An 18108-nucleotide genomic window follows, 5' to 3' on the forward strand; every position below is an offset into this window, starting at 1 on the left:
AGGAAAAGAACAGGAAGTACAACAAGGAGGTCCACCACAAAACCCTGGCTGTGTGTCCAGGAAATGCCATTGTTGCTGCACGCTTTCACAACAGAGATCTCTTCCCTGCCTGTGTACTTCAAATATGGTCCATGGCAGTGTTTCTCCCATGAAGTAATACGTAATTAAGGCGTTAATAGTGGAATTAATTTATTGCACAGTATACACAGTGACGCATTGTTTTGTATCTTCTCGGCACATAAAAACGTCTGCGGAAAAAGGTGTTCAGTTGACGCCCAAGCGAAGGTTATTCTGGGTTATTTCCAAGGCCCGGGCTTTAGGACGTCCAACGCTAACGAGAGGGTGGGCCTAGCAGAGAGGGAGGGAGGAGTAGAGTAAGAGCTCTCACACTGTTCCTAATAAAACGCAATGTCATCACGTTGTTAAATCCCGCCACGAAATTTGCAGATTATGTTTCCTGAGCTTAATGGAAAATTGTTTGCCTAAAAATTGGGAGAATCGTGACAAGTGCTAATTGCAATGAATCCAAGACCCCAAATTAGTTATCATCACTTTTCTTGTTATTTGAACAGCAGCTGTTACGTAAGACATAGCAGGAAATGTATATAAGCAGTGACAGTCGTTTCTCTCGTCTCTCTCTCTGTCTCTCTATTTCTCACACACACACACACCACCATATATGTGTGTGTGTGTGTGTGTGTGTGTGTGTGTGTGTGTGTGTGTGTGTGTGTGTGTGTGTGTGTGTGTGTGTGTGTATTTTATCGTTCATTGTTTTGTTTAAACGATAGGAACAATATTTTTTGACTTAAATAGACGATCTTTGTCCTGGAGTAACCGCATTGGCCAATAACACCATTGAGGGGCGGGGATTTCCGGCAGTCTCGTGTCTTCATGGTTCATAGTGGGCGTTGAATAGCGTCTTCTTCTTCAGCTCATACTTCACGATAACGTTACCCAAGTTAAGCTACGTCAAACCGGGAAATTTATAGGTTTAGCCGGTCGACGAAGATGACGGAAAGTGCTACGAGTAAGCTGCTAAACGGGGACATTTGTCACCGGACCTCGAATGGTAAAAAGGCCAGTAAAAATGGCTTCGTGAAGGATCACTCTCTGTTTGAACAGCCACAGAAGTATCGCCGCCCCAGAGACAAGGTAAGGCCCAACCGTCAACTGCTAGGGCACATTCATATACAAACAGCTCTTCAGCATAGTTTGAATTAATCCTGTTAGTGTTAGCCTGTGAGCCGTTCGTTTGTATTACTTCTGTTTGTACTGTGGCCACATACTCCTGTGAGGGAGTGTGTTTCCACAGCAGGCATGTGAGTGTGAGTAGCTGCCATATGACTGTGACCTCACGAGTTAGCTGCCATGTCAATGAAATTAGCCAAGACTGAAGTCTGGGCAGTTGGTTCACGTCTTTATTATTATTGTTATTATTTCATATTCCGTACGTTTGTTTTACGCTTTCTCCTTCAGCGCCATTCAGCATAGAAAAAAACTGTAAACCACCGTTAGATTCCTCTTCTTTTGGACATTACTGCTGGTATTTTCCCTCATTTCTAACTTTTATATTTTCAAATTATTCAACTTTATTCAACAAATATTTATAATGTATTTCAGTGGGGGAGACTGTTCAAATCTTCTTTCAACTTACTCATCTTTCATCTCTAACTACTTCCACATACGTTGACCTACAGACACAAAGTTTGAATGGTGTCTGTGGTGTTCAAAGTTTGAGTTTAATGCTTTTTTTTCACCCGTTTCAGAGTTTATAATGGGTGTCTATGGAATGTTGGCAATTACAGTGAGAAAAGCCAAATGCCAGAGTGGCATAGATCAAAAGATGCACCTTAAAATCTTCTCTTTCAACTGCTGCTGTGTCCACAGAGTTTGGTCTACAGTTATCAACAATGCATCTTTCAAAACTAACACATGTAACCTTTTTAAACTGTGGATGCAAGTGAAGGGAGTAACTTCTAACCAACCCATAGAGACATACTGTGTTGTATTTTTAGTTAGTTTGTCTCAACAGCAGGAAAGACTCCACTTTTTAAATTGCTCCTGTGGCCACATTTATGACAGCAGGAGCATAACGAACACACTGTTGTGTGTCTGTAGTGGATTCTCCCCACATTTCAGTGATTTAAAGAATATGAACTTTCAATATTCATTCAGATGTTTTGTGATTCTAAATTTCTTTTGGTATTGGTCAGCTTTTTCTCATCTCAATTTTAAAGATGTTCAGCTACTTTCCAATTTTGAAACTACTTCTGTGTGAACTTTAGCTCTTAACTGTTCTACATTTTAGCCTTCAGGTGAATGATTCGGCCTATTTCAGCTCATTCAATATGACATTACATTTCAGCTCAAAACATTCAGCTATCAGCATTCACACTGCAGTTTCTTCAGGAAATGCATTCTCTGGTGATCTCATACAGTCTACACTTTTAGGCCTAATACTATAAACCTCAAGCTAGCTGTTTAAGTTAAAATTAACTTGTACGTACTTTTTATTTTTAAATAAGCATTTCTCTTTAACATATTCCAATCTAGAAAGTCACTACTGTGATTCTACCTTGTATTGGGTTTTACTGCGCTGTATAGGCTACATATACTTATGCTGTCAAGGGGAGCATGCCATCTGATCAGGCCTGACTGCAGTGGAGACTTTTTTCTGTAACTTTACACTCTGTTGTTTTTCACCTCTTGTATGTATATTGCACCTGTGCCAGGTGAAATCAGACAGGCCTTTGTTTGCGCTGACCCCAGTATGAGACGACTGAGGTCCTGCGGAGTTATTACCACAGAAACCTATCAGTATCCTGGGAGAGAAGGACACCACTACTTTCACATGACACTTGAGCAGGAGAGGAATGTCTTCAGGCTGTGAAGGGTGGGGTCCTTCCCTTTCATTCCCAAGGCAGGAATGAAACCCACGAAAAGAAAAGAACTCTTTTTGAAAGTGTTTTTGTTTTTTTGTGGTAGTGGAGGTCTGCCTTGTGTTTGTTGTTTTTAGCTTGTTTAAATTAAACACAGAAGGGAGACAGCATTAATCCAACAGCATTCAGAATGCTGATTTCAACACTAATGCATTTACATTACTAGATCCAGATTTTGTGGCTATATTAACAGCTTAATCCTTAAAGATATATATATAGACGCTCGTTTTAACATCGTCAAAGTTGCAAATAATGAAATGAATGTATGTGGCGGTAAAGGCTGTGAACCAAACGATCAGTTTAGAAAAGTTTCTTTTTCCTACTCTTGCCTCTGTGTGAGTCACTGGTAGCGAATATAGTCATCTTAGGGACACGAGGCTGACTGCTGCCCTACCCACCTGCTCCTCAAACCTTCAGTTTATGAGGGCGGGGCCTGTAATGAGCTGGTTTAAGGCAAAAAGTAAAAGCTAATGGAGTCCCAAAAAAAAGAAACCTGGAGCTAGAAATGCGCACATTAGGACCTCTTTAATTTTATTTGGCAATGTCAAACTGGGTGATTGGCCTTGGTCATTGTTATACATGGTATTTACACTTAAACTGGAATTGCTGTAAATGGTGAAAAAGCGTTCTCCTGTGCCTGCTTTGATTGGGCACTCTGCTTGCTGTTGATAAGGCCTTGAATTTGTTGTTGCTTCCTGGTGAGACCTGTGTTTGATGGAGGAATAGGGCTGTTAATAATTTCTCTCTTTTAGCAGCACTGTTTTGTTTTTTAAACTGTTTCCTTCAGTCAGCTAGTTGAAATGAGTGTTCCCTGTTGATCGAGTGCAGTATTTAACACATTTTACAGTAAAGACTGGATTTCAATGACGGATCAATAATCACGTATGACAAGTTTATCAAAAAATGGTTGGAAGAAGGATTTGAGCTTGCAGAGTGAAAGATCCTTTCAGCTGACAATTAGACATAATTTGTTGTGTCTGATGTGAACCGTACACCAAGAGCTGCTCTTATTATGTATACAGTGTAATATGATCTGCTGAACTGCAGAGGAAGCATGAGAAAGAGCAAACATAAAGGGTTGTTTTTTGGCTGTTTCTCTGGGTGCAGTTTCAGTGATGCTCGTCTATAAACAAATGGGACCTCTGGTGTAGTTTTTATTTTATTTTTAAACAGAGTAAATCTGAAGCCAGGCAAACTACATCTAGTCTTGTTGGCTGCCATCGGTATGCAACAGTCTGTTTGAACAGTGCACTTGAACAGGACTGTTTTGTGCTCACTGCTTTCAGAAAACATGGCTGCCCGAGTGCTATTCTCTCAGTGCTGTTTCAGTGAACCTTTACCTGTGTGGTTGGGTTTAGTTACACACCCTGTGCACACACATGCACGCTTCTCTCCTGGTCATAAGCTCAAAGGTGTTTCTCGGAGAGGCATGACTGGTCATATGCGATATGGCTGCTAAGCTGCAGGGCAGAGCAATGTAATGAGTAACTGCCCTCATCGGTTTACTGTTACCAAAAAAATCAAATAGCCAAGCTTTTTTATTATTATTTTTTTCAATGTTGTGCTGCTCCACCAATCTATGACCACATTTATATCACCTCACAATCCAAGATCAATATAACTATTCATAAAGCTCAGTGACTCAGAGCCCTAGAGGGAATGGGCTGGGGGGGCTGCAGTGACACAGGAATGCCTCAGTGTCCACGAATATATGTGCTTATTGTGTAACTTTTAGCTTTCTGACAGTCTTTGCAAGACAAACTCAAACTCCAGCTTAAACCGGAGTGACCGCTGTGTTTTGGAGTTCTTGTATAGTAGTAGTAGTAAGCGAACAGATCTGGCGAGATGCGGAAATGGTCTTAAATCTATATCTCACACTCAGATTGGCTGGTTGAATCTGCACAAAGATGTTTAAATTTCACTTGTTAATTGAAATTGAGATTCTAACCTTTTGTTTTGTTTTTTGTTGACTTCCAGAACCAAAATGTCCCCCATAATTACAGCTTGTACAAGAAACCATTTGTGGAATCCTTCGAGGAGACTCCTCTATGGGTTGCTGTGCTCACCTACATGGGCTACGGTATCCTCACCATCTTTGGCTACCTCAGAGACTTCCTTAGACACTGGGACATTGAAAAGTGCCATGTGGCCCGTGAGAGAGACGAGCAGAAGGTAATGAAGTGTATACTGAAGTTTTTCACATACAAGACAAATTCAGGGGACAAATTCCAAACAAGACAAAATAATCTAGTCGTCCTACTTTTATTGCAACATGTTTTATGTTTGAATTTTGGATATTTGATGAGTTGGTGTTCATGTTATGTTGTTTTACATCTGGTTCAGAGATTGCTCCTAATTTAAACTGTCAAGATTATGTTAGAAATCGTCTGCACTTTCTTGCTTTCTTTCTGCAGGATTTTGTCCCCCTCTATCAGGATTTTGAAAACTTTTACACCAGGAATTTGTACATGCGGATCCGAGACAACTGGAACCGCCCTATCTGCAGTGTTCCTGGTGCCAAGGTGGACTTGGTAGAGAGAGTAACTCACGACTACAACTGGACGTTTGAGTAAGTCGCTTGTTTTTTGTGTTGTTTTTGTGGTTCTTTGTCTCCATGTGTTTATTTTGAATAGAGGTGTTTCACACGAAGGTCATTACTCCCCTGAGAGGTGTGTGTGTCTGTTCCATTAACATGCACTTTAAGTCACTGACCTTGCAGTTCTGATAATGAGAGTGACGTAGTCTCTCTGAGGTGTGTATTTCTGTGTCACTGATTTACACTCACAGTTTACTGACCTTGTGTTTCTGATAGTGAGTGATGCAAGGCATGATTCACGTGGTTATGTTGAAACCACTGCTTTCTGTCACATGATGTCCTAAGATACACCCTACACAACTCATTACAGTAAAGTATGAAAGAGAAATCATCCCTGAACATGCTGACATCCCAAAGCAAACTGGCAGTCGGTCCTTTAAAGCCTCAAATGTATTTCCCTTACACCTGTAGATTTCCAGAGGTACTATTTAGGAAAATATGATTAGACGATAATGACGAACCAAATTAGATGAGTGAGTTGATCATTTTTATTTCTGTGTTTACTTCAAGGGCGTTCAGAGTGCTTTAGCTCAGTGCCCTAAAAGAGCAGCTTACTTCTGTAAAACTTTAAATACAAACAGATTCCTGTTCTGCCAGGAATCTCTCGGCATACAGTTTTTGTGCTGATGTTAATGCCAGAGGAGGTTTGGAATTCTGTAGTTAATGAGTCTGCAGAGCTTTGGCGACTTTTACCTACGATTAGAGCTGGGCGATATAAGATTTTTTCATATCACGATATGTTCTTTTCATTTCAGGCGATAACGATATCTATCACAATATAAGCCAAATAACTATATTTGTAAGATTTAAATGTGCCGTTGCTCACAAGTAAAATGTGAAATAATCAGCAGCTTCTTTTGATTTAAATATTTATTTCCCATAATAAGTTCAACAGGGTAGATGTACTTAAGGAACATGAGACTTTTTCAGATAAATAAAGGCAAATATTGCAAACTACACAAAAGGCAGCCGCTAAAGCATTTAAGTTTCAAAATAGAACAAACGAAACAGACTAAATTGTCAATTCCACTTAGAAACAAAATATTAATTCTAAAAATAAATCTTAGTTTGTTTTACAGAAGAACAGACAAAATTGACTAACTTTTGTCAATATCAAATAAACTGAGAACTAAAAGGAAATTCTCAATCTCTCCTTGTTGTATAGCTGAGCTTTTCAAACAGTTTTAACAGTTACTTTAGTCTGACAAAAGCCGAATGACGAATTAGCGCTTCCAGTCAGAGATTGAGCATGCACTGGTTTATTGTATTTCCAGACTTGCTTTCAGCACAATTTACAGTGGGCGCTGCTCTGTTTTTGTCAGACTTGAAATAGCCGAAATACCTCCACACTACGGAACTTCTATGGCTCTTCCGTTCGACAATCTCTCCGGCATTGGAACCATCATCTGTTTTCTCTTCGGTAACCTTCGGTCACGCTCGGTTGATTTTTCTCTAGTCAGTCATTTCCTCCATTACCGCTGGCTGCTTCCCAAACAAATACACATGTGCGGCACGTAACCAGTCACGTGACGCTGCGGCTGTGATTGGTTCGGCTCTGTGCTACTTAATTTGGATTGGCTGTTGTTCCTTTTTTTTTTTTTTTTTTTTTTTAAAGAGGACAAGAGAGATGAGGCCTATCGCAATAGTTTAACGTTTCCTCGATAGAAAAGTTATTTCGCAATACATATCGTTATCGTTCTATCGCCCAGCTCTACCTACGATCCACCGTAACTTTAAAAGGTCCACTGCTTTGTAGCTGAGTTGTTGTGGTTCCTAAATGCTTCCATTTTGCAATAATGCCACTTACAGCTGCTCATGAAATGTCTGGGAGGGAAAACTTTCATGAACTGACTTGTTGCAAAGGTGGCATCCTGTCACAGTGCCATGCTGGAATTCAGTGAGCTCTTTAGAATGACTGATTATATCACAAAAGTTTGTGAAGGCAGACTGCAAAGCCAGGTGTGTACGGCATTTGGCAGTAGGGCTGAAAACAGGTGTGGCCCAATACTTTTGTTCATAAAGTCCGGCTCTGCTCTAAGTTTCTTTCTGTTAAAGGGGATGTTGTTATTTCTCCCTATTGTAGGTAGCACGAGCTAGCACATGCTACCTACAATAGGGTACAGTAGGGTCTTTATAATGTTAAGTGATCTGTAATTAAAGAGTTGAAAAGTTTATTGACAGCTACTGAATTTAGTTCAGTAGCTGTCAATAAACTGCTCTGCTTATTTTAAAGACTATCATTCTTTAAAAATATTTCTCTGATTAGTATCTATTGTTTTAAAAAATGCAGCATACCTGCCAAATTCTATTGATAACATAAGTTTATTGTTCCAATGTGCATGATAACATTGGAAGCTGAAATGTAAACACTAAAAAAGATTTGCATTGCAAAATGAGCAAACAAGGTTAAAGAAACAACTTTTTTTAAAACCCAATTTTCTGTCTCTTCCCGTCAGGCATACAGGCAAAGTGGTGAAGGACGTTATCAACATGGGCTCATACAACTACCTCGGCTTCGCTGAGAACACCGGAGCTTGTGCCGATGCTGCTCTCGAGGTCACAAAAATGTATGGAGTGGGAGTGGGCAGCACTCGCTGTGAGATGGGTAAGGGGTGAAATCTTTTGAATGTTGACATTTGGTCTGTGAAATCCTTCTTGTGATTCGTCATCCTTCAAGGATGCTTTTTTCCACTATGAGTAAAAGTGGAATTGCCCAGACTCTCCACTTCCACTTAAACCGCTGCTCCACATTTGTTTTCACTTTCAGGATGCATCAGTAGCCACAGCTCAAGTGCTGAAATAATAATCTGTGATGGGAGCTTTGAAATTCAAATCCTTTTACAGTTCAGCACCTAGTATGCTGCTCTCTTTTTCTCTTTTTTTCTTTACTTTTTTTGGGGGGGGTGTAGCTTAAGGGAAATGGACTGACTTCACCGATATGATAGAAAAGGCAGCGTGACTTAGAGAAAAGTCTGTAATTTAAATATTAGAGGAACCTGAAGAGCTGCTGTGATTTTTCAGGAAACTTGGACATCCACGAGGAAATGGAGCAATTGGTTGCCAGGTTTCTGGGAGTTGAGTCAGCCATGGCCTTTGGCATGGGTTTTGCAACCAATTCCATGAATATTCCTGCTCTCATGGGGAAGGTGAGGAATTTCATTCACTTCCATTGTCACTCAAATGTATTCAACTGAGTCTGTACGTATGTTATCACGTTGAGCCCTTTGTGAGTGTTGGTAACAGCAATTTCTGCTGAGGAAACCCACCTCTTCCTGTATAAAGTGAAAATGGGATACTTACTGGATACCAGGCGAAGATCCTGCCCTCCCACAGAGCTACTGCCCAATGTCACTTATAAATGTAAAACTAAATACTTTACAAAGGCCTTGCCAAAACAGTTGGAAAAAAATCACTCCATTCATAATACATCCTGGTCAAACAGGTTTAATCGGGGTCTCTGGGTGTGGGGCCTGGGGTGTTGTGTTGGTGGGAAAACCAAAATGTGTTTGGCACAATCATGCATTCAGATCATAATTCAGATTGCAGAGGCTGCCAGAGGGGACAGGATTAAAAAAAAAACAACAACAACCACAACAAACAAAAACAGGGTATTTTTTTCAGATGGATAGCCACGCTTGTAGAGTTCAGGTTGTTCTAAAACCCGTTAGTTTCTGGGAAAGTTTTCAAAACATCTGAGTGTTGGAATTCCTGTTGTTCCAGCCGTGATGCTTTTCTTCTGTAGCTGGTGGGGAGGTAGAAACCTGTGCTGATAGGCGCGTGTCACTGCACCTTGTGAGTCAGAGCATACGTCTTTATGACCATTAATGACAAACGTGGGAAAGGGAACAATATCGAGACTGACATTTAATCAGACTGCTCTGGTCATAAACATTAATAAATTCTTAACTGTGGTTGTCACGTTTCTACTAGCTCACATCCTTGTCCTCATAGTGTGATGTTGTAACGAACTCGGGTTTTCATTGGCTAGAGGAACTTTTATTTGACCGTTTGGGCGTGTTGATTTTAAGAGCTGGGCAGGCTGCCATTTTGCTATGTTATCTGTTTTCGGTTTGTTTTGTTTTTAAACGGGTTGGTATTGCTTTTAATGATGTCTTTTTTGCTTTCAATCTGTATGAACTTAACAATTATCGATCCATTTTTTATCTGTCATATTTAATTCACTCTTCAATGTAATAAAAATTCACATTGGCAGGCATAGTGTGTCAGTTACGCGATTTCTTCTTCTTGTAATATTTGCCTCTTGTACTAAAGGCTTACCTTAAGTGTAACCTAAATAACAATAGATCCATCCCTAAACAAGGATGAGCGAAGATAGTTCTTTAAATTCTGAGCTATATACATTTCTGGAGAAATGATGGCGTTCTGCTGTTCTGGCTACTTGGTGAGCTGCTAAAGTTACGTGAAAATGTGTAAACTTTGTCGCTTTCATTTGAAAAATTCATTTCTGTTTGCGGTTGTAGGGTTGCCTCATCCTGAGCGATGAGCTGAATCATACGTCGCTGGTGCTGGGTGCTCGTCTGTCGGGCTCCACGATTCGGGTCTTCAAACACAACAGTGAGTGACTTCCAGTTTTAAACCTCTGACCTGCAAGCAGTTGAGCTGTATTTTGCGTTACACCCAAAGCTTGACATTACACTGGAGACAAAGGATTAGAATGGATCTTTCAACTCTATGCAACAATTAACAATAATTCCCGTTAAGTCAAAAGGATAGCAAAGACATTCAGCGTGGGTGTGTGCGTACATTTCAGCATGCTGCTTTTATAAAATCCAAACTATTTTTTTGGACACTTGCTTACTCACGTCTGCAGTTATACATTGACTGTATTGTTTCCAGTGCTAAATAACACATTATAGGGTGTGGTTATTTTTCGGCTCAGGATAAAAACATGACACACACACACACACCTGAGATCATGACGTGTAGTCAGCAGGCAGGAACCAAGCTGTGTGGCTTCTGAGAAAATGCTCTGTGATCATGAAATATTGACAGAGTTGTTCATCCATTTAACACAGGTCTCATATTTCTGTTGGGAAAATGTTAATCCTTAAATTTGCTTGTCTTTTCATTACTTGGCTTTTCTTACTGTCAGTGATTTAACGAGTAACCTAAAACAAACATTTATTCACAAACTCCTTTGTGTTGTAGACATGCAAAGCCTTGAGAAGCTACTGAGAGATGCCATCGTGCACGGGCAGCCGAGAACCCACCGACCCTGGAAGAAAATTCTTATTGTGGTGGAGGGCATCTACAGGTGCAGACAGCAGTTTTTGTGGTTTTTCAGCACGATAAAATACTATTCTAAAGCATTACACTTGCCTAAACGAAAATAATGTACTGCCTTAAAGAATTAGCATAGATTATATGCTGTGTGAGCTGGTAATGTATACTTAGTCATTTCAACCTCATAAATACTTCAAATCAAATTAATTATTAATATTTTATGACTATACTACTGTGGTTGGGTGTAAGTTGTTACATGACCATCTGCCACTAGCCAAGGCAGACAGCTACACCCAAAGAGATAACAATTAGCCACTTCTGATATCATGACACATAGGTGGTGTTAGCAGATTGGTAGTTTAATATGTTAGCTTCTTCAACCACAGCTTCTTTTTTTGGGTGGTGTGGGACTAACATGGATATCTGTCCATGTGAGCTGGTTGATCGGTCTTTGAGCAACATAGCAGCTGTCTGTCTGTGGGAACACAATGAATATGACTGCACATTTACTCCGACAGCATCCTAGTGCAAAGACAAGTGGAAGCAGACAAAAACAACAAGCACGCATGCTACAAACTTTACCCGAGTCATTTAGACAGCCGTTAGCACAGGATTCTCCTAATGGGGACCTGATATGTTTAATATGCTGCTGAGAATATAGCCCAGAAGAAGCGTATAGTATAGCTTTTATTTTGGAAAGAGACATTTCTCTGTAATAAACTCTCTTTTCCAAAGATGAGTGATTCCTCGATCAGATTTATTTTGTTGTTTCAGCAACATTAAATTTAAAAACTGTACTTTTGAGTTAAAATATATATTTATAATTTTAATAAATGATAAATTAAAAAGGCATGAACATTTTTTTTTTTTTTGTATCACCAAAGTACCGAACCAAACCATGAATTTTGTGTATCGTTGCACCCCTAATTCCTTGTTCTTTGAAGGGATTTACTATAAGGACAATCAATCCTGTTGATCAATATAGTTCTCAGACCAACTGCCTGAAAGAGTCAGTGCCCTTTACTGATGCAATGTTAATGGAGTTTCATTTCCACAGGGATTTCTAGAGTTAAACCTTATGTTGCTAAAATAGACTGTACTCACCTATGCATAAACAGCCCTGCAAGTGTTAGGCATGTACCTTTTAATGTCAACTGCTTTACACAGCAGCCTTCTGGTGCTTTGGTTCAGATTGTGGGTGTTTGTTAATAATGGCTTTAGGTTTGTTGCAGACGTTTAATTTAGTTTCTTTCTTCTTCTTTTTTTTTTTTTTCATAATCCTGAAGTATGGAGGGGTCCATCGTACGCCTGCCTGAGGTCATAGCTCTGAAGAAGCGCTACAAGGCCTACCTGTACCTGGACGAGGCTCACAGTATCGGCGCCCTGGGCCCTAATGGCAGGGGAGTGGTGGACTACTTTGGCCTGGATTCCAAAGATGTTGACATCATGATGGGAACATTCACCAAAAGCTTTGGGGCTGCTGGGGGATATATTGGAGGCAAAAAGGTTAGTGAACTGCTGACAGTTTTCAGAAGGCTAAGTCTAGTCTGTGCAATGTGAAGTAGTCAAAGCAATGGTTCATGGTTATTACAGTATTGAGACACTTACTCATAGTCAATAGCTTGAGTAGTTTCCTAACTCCTAAATTGCTTAATTCAGTGTTGGCCAACAGTGTTTACTGGTAAAGTAGAATTCAGCTTCCTGTTTTACAAGATAGGATCTGATTGAGTGTATGCTTTCATTTTGAGCTAGAAACGACAGTTTGAAAAACTCAAGTATGCCACGTTTAAAAATAAAATAAAATAAAAAAATCATGTCCCAACTGTCCTAGTGATACTTTTTTTTTCCCCCCCCCTCACTTTAATTGCATTCTGTCAGGAGCTGATTGACTATCTGCGCCGCCACTCTCATAGCGCCATGTATGCCACCTCTATGTCCCCTCCTGTGGCCCAGCAGATAATCACCTCTATGAAGATCATCATGGGAGAAGATGGGACCACACTGGGTAGGTGGAAAAACTGCTCACAGCTGTTTGGAATACTGGAAGGGAAGTGTAGACGGTGTTTTTATCCATAAACTGTTTCTGATAACTGCTTATTTATTGTTGTGCAGAAACATTTTGGTGGTCAAATTGCAAATAGAAGTTTTGTTAATTAGCCTGGCAAATCAAATATTAAAGTTGAATCTTTAAAATTTTAATTACAAATGGTTTTTGGTATGGTTTGGGGTTTTTTGTTTGTTTTCCCCCTGCAGTTTTGTTTTGGTTGCAACACTGAAATTTTAACCTTGTGTTTGTGGTCAGTTTTCCTGCTATTATTTGACCTAACCACAAGATGGCAGTATAGACCAGTCATTCAGATATTATTCTGCAGACATATTGGTGGGTTATTGAATGCAAAGTTACTATGGTATTGCTTTTATTTAATTTCTAATCAACTTTGCCAGCTTTTCTACTCCTTCATACGGTCTATATTTTATCACAGCTAAGAGATAAAAGCCAGTGTTATTAGCTAACTGGTAAATATTTACCTATACATAAAGGTGTGTCAGGCCACTTTATCAAAGTGCGTGTGTGTGTTACAGCTTTCTGGGTGTGCTGTAAATGCTGCACAGGTACATGCCCATATTATATAAGAAACAATCTGACAGTGTCACGTGTGACTGCAGCATGGGGTGCAAAGTTTAGTACAAGACACTTCTGATTCTGATTTCTAAATATGTTTAAAAACTGTTGGCTTACTGATGATGGAGTTTTAGGCTCAGAATTTTATCAGGGACTGAGAAATGCAGTATTTATTTATTTATTTATTTTAAAGTATCAGACACATATAGATTAGTTGTCCATGGTACTACGTGTTATAAACATTGAGATTGGAGCGCGCTCTGCTGGACAAAGCATGTGATGAGACCAGATTACTACAGGCACTTTTTTCTGCATTATGTTCTCTTTAAAAATAATGAGAACAAGTCTTGGCTCGAGGAGGGTGGCTATCTGCTGCAACATGTTGAGTTAATAATAAGCTCACCTACAACGTTGATTCTAAATGAACTCTTCCCAAGCCCAGTTGCATATTTGACAACATATACACTGATAGCAATATATCTGTGTTGGTCTGAAGTTAGCTGAGAACATTTGGCAAACCAACATATGTTGGTCAGGCTCTGAACTTTGTGTGATTGTGGCTCTTCCATTTGGTTGTTAACGGTTCCTTTCTTTTGTCCAGTTCAGTCCAGGCTGATGGAAGGCTTTATTCTGCCCCTCCCCTCTCCCCCTTTATGGCTTTCAGATGTGTGTTTCTTTGTATATGTTTGTGCTCCTTCACGCTGTGGGTACAAAGCAGCATGGTGCTCGCGACCAGAGGTCTGTGCAGATCAAACTCTGCTGGACTCTCCTACACACACACAAATAGATGATAGGGTCTTGTTTTCTTGCAGGGTGGGACCCCTTTACTCTTCACAGGGCTTGACTGACTTGGAGTTCCAAAACATGCTGATATAAGATGAAATGAAACTCATTAGGCATAGGAATAAACATCTGGTGTTAACTTTTGTTACTGTCTTTCTACAGTGTCATCAGCTTTTCCTGTAAGTTAGTCTGAGAGGAGTAGGCCAGACCAGCTGACCTTGCAGCATTGCAGCAGTAACTATTACGGTTTGATTGGTTGCAGCCCCGTCAGCCCTCGAAATGAAACCCTTTGAAGATCCAGGCGCTGACACAAAGTCACGAGTGACATTTGAGCCGCCTGCGAAACTGTTGTTGTTGCTGAAAGCCTGTAAGCTTATATTAATCAAATGTATGTAGACAAAGCTTTCATCCGTATATAAGGAGGTTTAAGAATCTTCCACTCTTCTGTGGATACCTTTGGATCCCCTGACTGGAAAAGAAGCATGTGGTTAAGTGTAATGTCAGACTTTGTTGTGTCTCTTAGTGCTCTGAAGCTGCTGTTTCTGCTCCATTTTTGAGCACAGCCAGGCAGGCGCTTTGTGCCATATGGTTATTTGTTGGGTTACGATGCTATCTCTGGAGGCTCAGACAGACTCAGTGAGTGAATCCACAACATGTATCAGGTTGACACATGATTGATGTTGACCTCTTGACCATAAAATATTAGAGTTCTGTTTGACTTCAAAGCTAGTCTTCAAATAACTAGAAGGCTGGAAACAATGTGGCCCTCTTGAGAGTTTTGTACTTTTTTTGTTTGTTTGTTTTTGTTAACATGGTTTTGCTGTTAGAACCACAACTGCGTATTTCACTCTGGATCAGTTGTGCTCAAAAGCGAGCTAAATTGAGGAATAAAGACGTCATGAGTGGTGGTGGGAGGGGTCTCTGTAAAGTACACACTGCTTTCTTCACTTGGCTGCAGAAAAAGAGCAGATAATGAAATTTTACAAAGCTTACAAGCACCAGTAACCAGAACGGTGTGGTTTAAAGGAGCAGCACACCCTCACAGGTGCTTTCACTCTGGCTGATTAGACGTCTGCTCAGGTTGTCTGGAATGCGTGAGATCACTGAAGTTCATGTACTAATAAAGTGCCATAAAAGTGTAAGTTTTCCTGTTCTGACAGGTGCAATGGGGAGTGAGGGGTGGGGGGATGCCAATCAGGAACAATTTGTACTGAAGAGGGCTTATCAGGCAGATTTAGTGAAAACACCTGTGTGGTTGCACCATTGATGTGGAGGGGCTTTAATCAAGGCCGGGAGATGTTACTTGGTGAATACTTGAGGTCTCCAATTGCAAAAAAGTTAACTTAATAGAGATTATAATATTTAATTTGACAAAAATGCGAAGAATCAGTTGATACTTCTTCAAGAGGAAGAAATCTCAGGGAGTAAAGAGTAAACTGACTCAAAAGATTGACTCAAAATTGTGAATAACTCTTCTGAAGCCCAGTTGGATCTCTGTCTACCTTTTCCAGGTGCTGATCGCCTCCGACAGCTTTCACAGAACACCACCTTCTTCCGCAGAAGACTGCACGAAATGGGCTTTATCATCTATGGCAACGATGACTCCCCCGTTGTACCGCTGATGCTCTACATGCCGGCCAAAATCGGGTGTGTTTTTTATTTTGTTTGTTTAGATTTTTTTGGGGTATAGCTGCACAAGAGCATATGCTCTGTTTTTAATATAACCTTTTACTTAATGAGAACATTAATCGTAGATCCATCGTATGAATAGCAGCACACTGCCCTTTGTCTAAGTTTCCTTTGCTTATCAGCGCCTTCGGTCGGGAGATGCTGAAGAGGAACATCGGTACAGTGGTCGTCGGCTTTCCCGCGACGCCCATCATCGAATCCAGAGCACGCTTCTGTGTATCAGCCGCTCACACCAGAGAGATGCTCGATACAGTAAGTCCCATTTCTAACATGAAACACAAAAGTTTACTTTTATCTTCTCCCCCCCCCCCCCCCCCCCTTACTCATACTTGCAGCATGGGCTGTTTTTACTCTAAAAGTTAATCGTATCTATGTGCGCATGGAAGCAGAATTGGTGCAAAACTGAGTTGAAAATATTGTTCACTCTTTTAAAAACAGTTTGCAATGTTGCTTTGTAAAGCACGACCTAAAACCAGAGCTTTGCAAAAGTGCCACTTCTGATCTGCAGCTTCCAATAAGTTCTTAAATATCATCAAAGACGTAAAGAGAGGGGCACATCTGATCTCTTCTAAGTGGTCTCCTTCACCACTGAAGCCAGTTCAAGAGTTGTTGTTACAGGATAGACTATTTGATTGCTGAAGACTTAATTTTATCCTCAATGTGATTTAAGAGTTTGTTTTGATCCACTGTGGGTGATCATGGATTCCTGCACTTTTAATCAACTGCCTGCCTGACCGCTGACTGACAGCTTTTTGTGCCTTGCGTTCGAGTCCATGTATGTGTGAGCGTGCCTGTCGAATAATAAATGCTTCCAATATGTCCTTTTATTTCGAAGGAACCTAGAAGGGCCAAGCTGTCTCTAAAGATTACAGCGTGACTCAGGCAGAGACTTTTATTTGAGCTGCTCTGTCTCTCCAAAGACACTTCATTCATCTTACTGGGAAGCTTGTCAACACCATTTATAATAGTCCGTTTAAACGGCATCAGGCCTGCCTTTGTAGCAGAGCTTCTAGGAGCCGTTTTTTCCGTCTTTGGAAAAGCCAGGCAAAGCGTGGAATCAGAAAAAAGGTCAGGAGGAAGGTAAATTGTTTCCAGGTGCCCTGCAGTGTGTTGCAACACTGATACAGTCTCTGGTGGAAAGAAGTGTTCAGTTGTGGTTTATACAGGGAGCCTTCTGTTCACCTCTGCTTTTGGACTCCTCGCCTCCTTCAACACTCTGACGTGTTAGAAATCAAAGCCAGTCTTATCAGTCTGGCTGAATCCCTTAAGTTTTGGCATGTGTACCGTCTTTTTGTTTTGTTTTTTTACTGTGTGGCTTTCTTCTTGTATTTTGGATCGAGATTAACTGCATTCTTCCTGTTGCTTTGTCAGGCATTGGAAGCCATCAGTGAAGTGGGCGACCTCCTGCAGCTGAAATACTCAAGACGTGAGCAGGCTCTTCCCTCGCTTGGGTGGATGTCCGAGGAGAGTCTTCTTCAGGACTGAGCCTCGTCGTCCTCTTCTTGTCACACAGAGCGTGTTTTCCTAACTCACTGGCCCCTCTCTTAGCGTTTCTCGTCTGATATCAGTCTTATGCCCCCACGTATTTTTGTCTGAGCCAGTGTCTGCATTCATGCTATCCATATTTGTTCACATCAAACTCCAGTGGACTCAAAGCCAAAGTCCCAACAGCTTCACCGCGACCAAAATCAGCCACATGCGTCCGTGTCCGTTGTTACAAAGTCCATTCAGAGCCTTCCAGTTTGTCCTAACTTATTGCGACTGCATCTGTCTAACATAAAGTCTTATTCTTGTGCGCACATTGAATGTGTATCTTATTTGTGCAATAACAGCAGCAGCGTGGTGTTTCTTTGTAATTCAAATAACTCAGAGCAAGGTAGAAGAAGCTCTGCCATGACTTCCTGCTCTTGCACTCTTGAAATCTGATCATAGCTCGTGCTATGATGAAGTCGATAGGAAACGATCATATATGTAAATATTATTTATCACAATGTTGGTAATACTGCCTTGGGGTAGCATCCCAAACCTCAGCGAGAGATGCATTATTTCACGGGAATAAGCATGTGTATACTATATGTATTTATCTGCTTTTGTTTTGTTTTAATCCTAATCACTTTTACTTGAACAGAGAGATTATTGGGTTCTTTTACCCAACCAAAGGTTCTAAGTATATGTATAGATATGTTTTCTAGCCTTCCTGTTAAAATGCAAAGCAGATATTCAAAATTAAAACA

The 18108-nt window shown here is 40.5% G+C and overlaps 1 protein-coding gene across 1 annotated transcript; it reads left to right on the forward strand.

Annotated features, from left to right (window-relative positions):
• The first annotated feature begins 830 nt into the window (after positions 1 to 830).
• Positions 831 to 17675, forward strand: sptlc2b (serine palmitoyltransferase, long chain base subunit 2b). Its single transcript, XM_085431335.1, has 12 exons — positions 831 to 1152; positions 4917 to 5111; positions 5354 to 5508; positions 7992 to 8140; positions 8557 to 8681; positions 10017 to 10110; positions 10705 to 10810; positions 12066 to 12285; positions 12658 to 12784; positions 15697 to 15832; positions 15997 to 16126; positions 17246 to 17675. The coding sequence occupies exons 1-12, from the start codon at positions 1009 to 1011 to the stop codon at positions 17357 to 17359; spliced, it is 1695 nt and encodes a 564-aa protein (XP_085287461.1). The 5' UTR covers positions 831 to 1008; the 3' UTR covers positions 17360 to 17675.
• The last annotated feature ends 433 nt before the right edge of the window (positions 17676 to 18108 follow it).

This window comes from Copadichromis virginalis, linkage group LG15, assembly GCF_057382275.1.
Source record: "Copadichromis virginalis isolate Kocher_CV1m ecotype Utaka linkage group LG15, C_Virginalis_male_GT1.1, whole genome shotgun sequence".
Lineage (NCBI taxonomy): Eukaryota > Metazoa > Chordata > Actinopteri > Cichliformes > Cichlidae > Copadichromis > Copadichromis virginalis.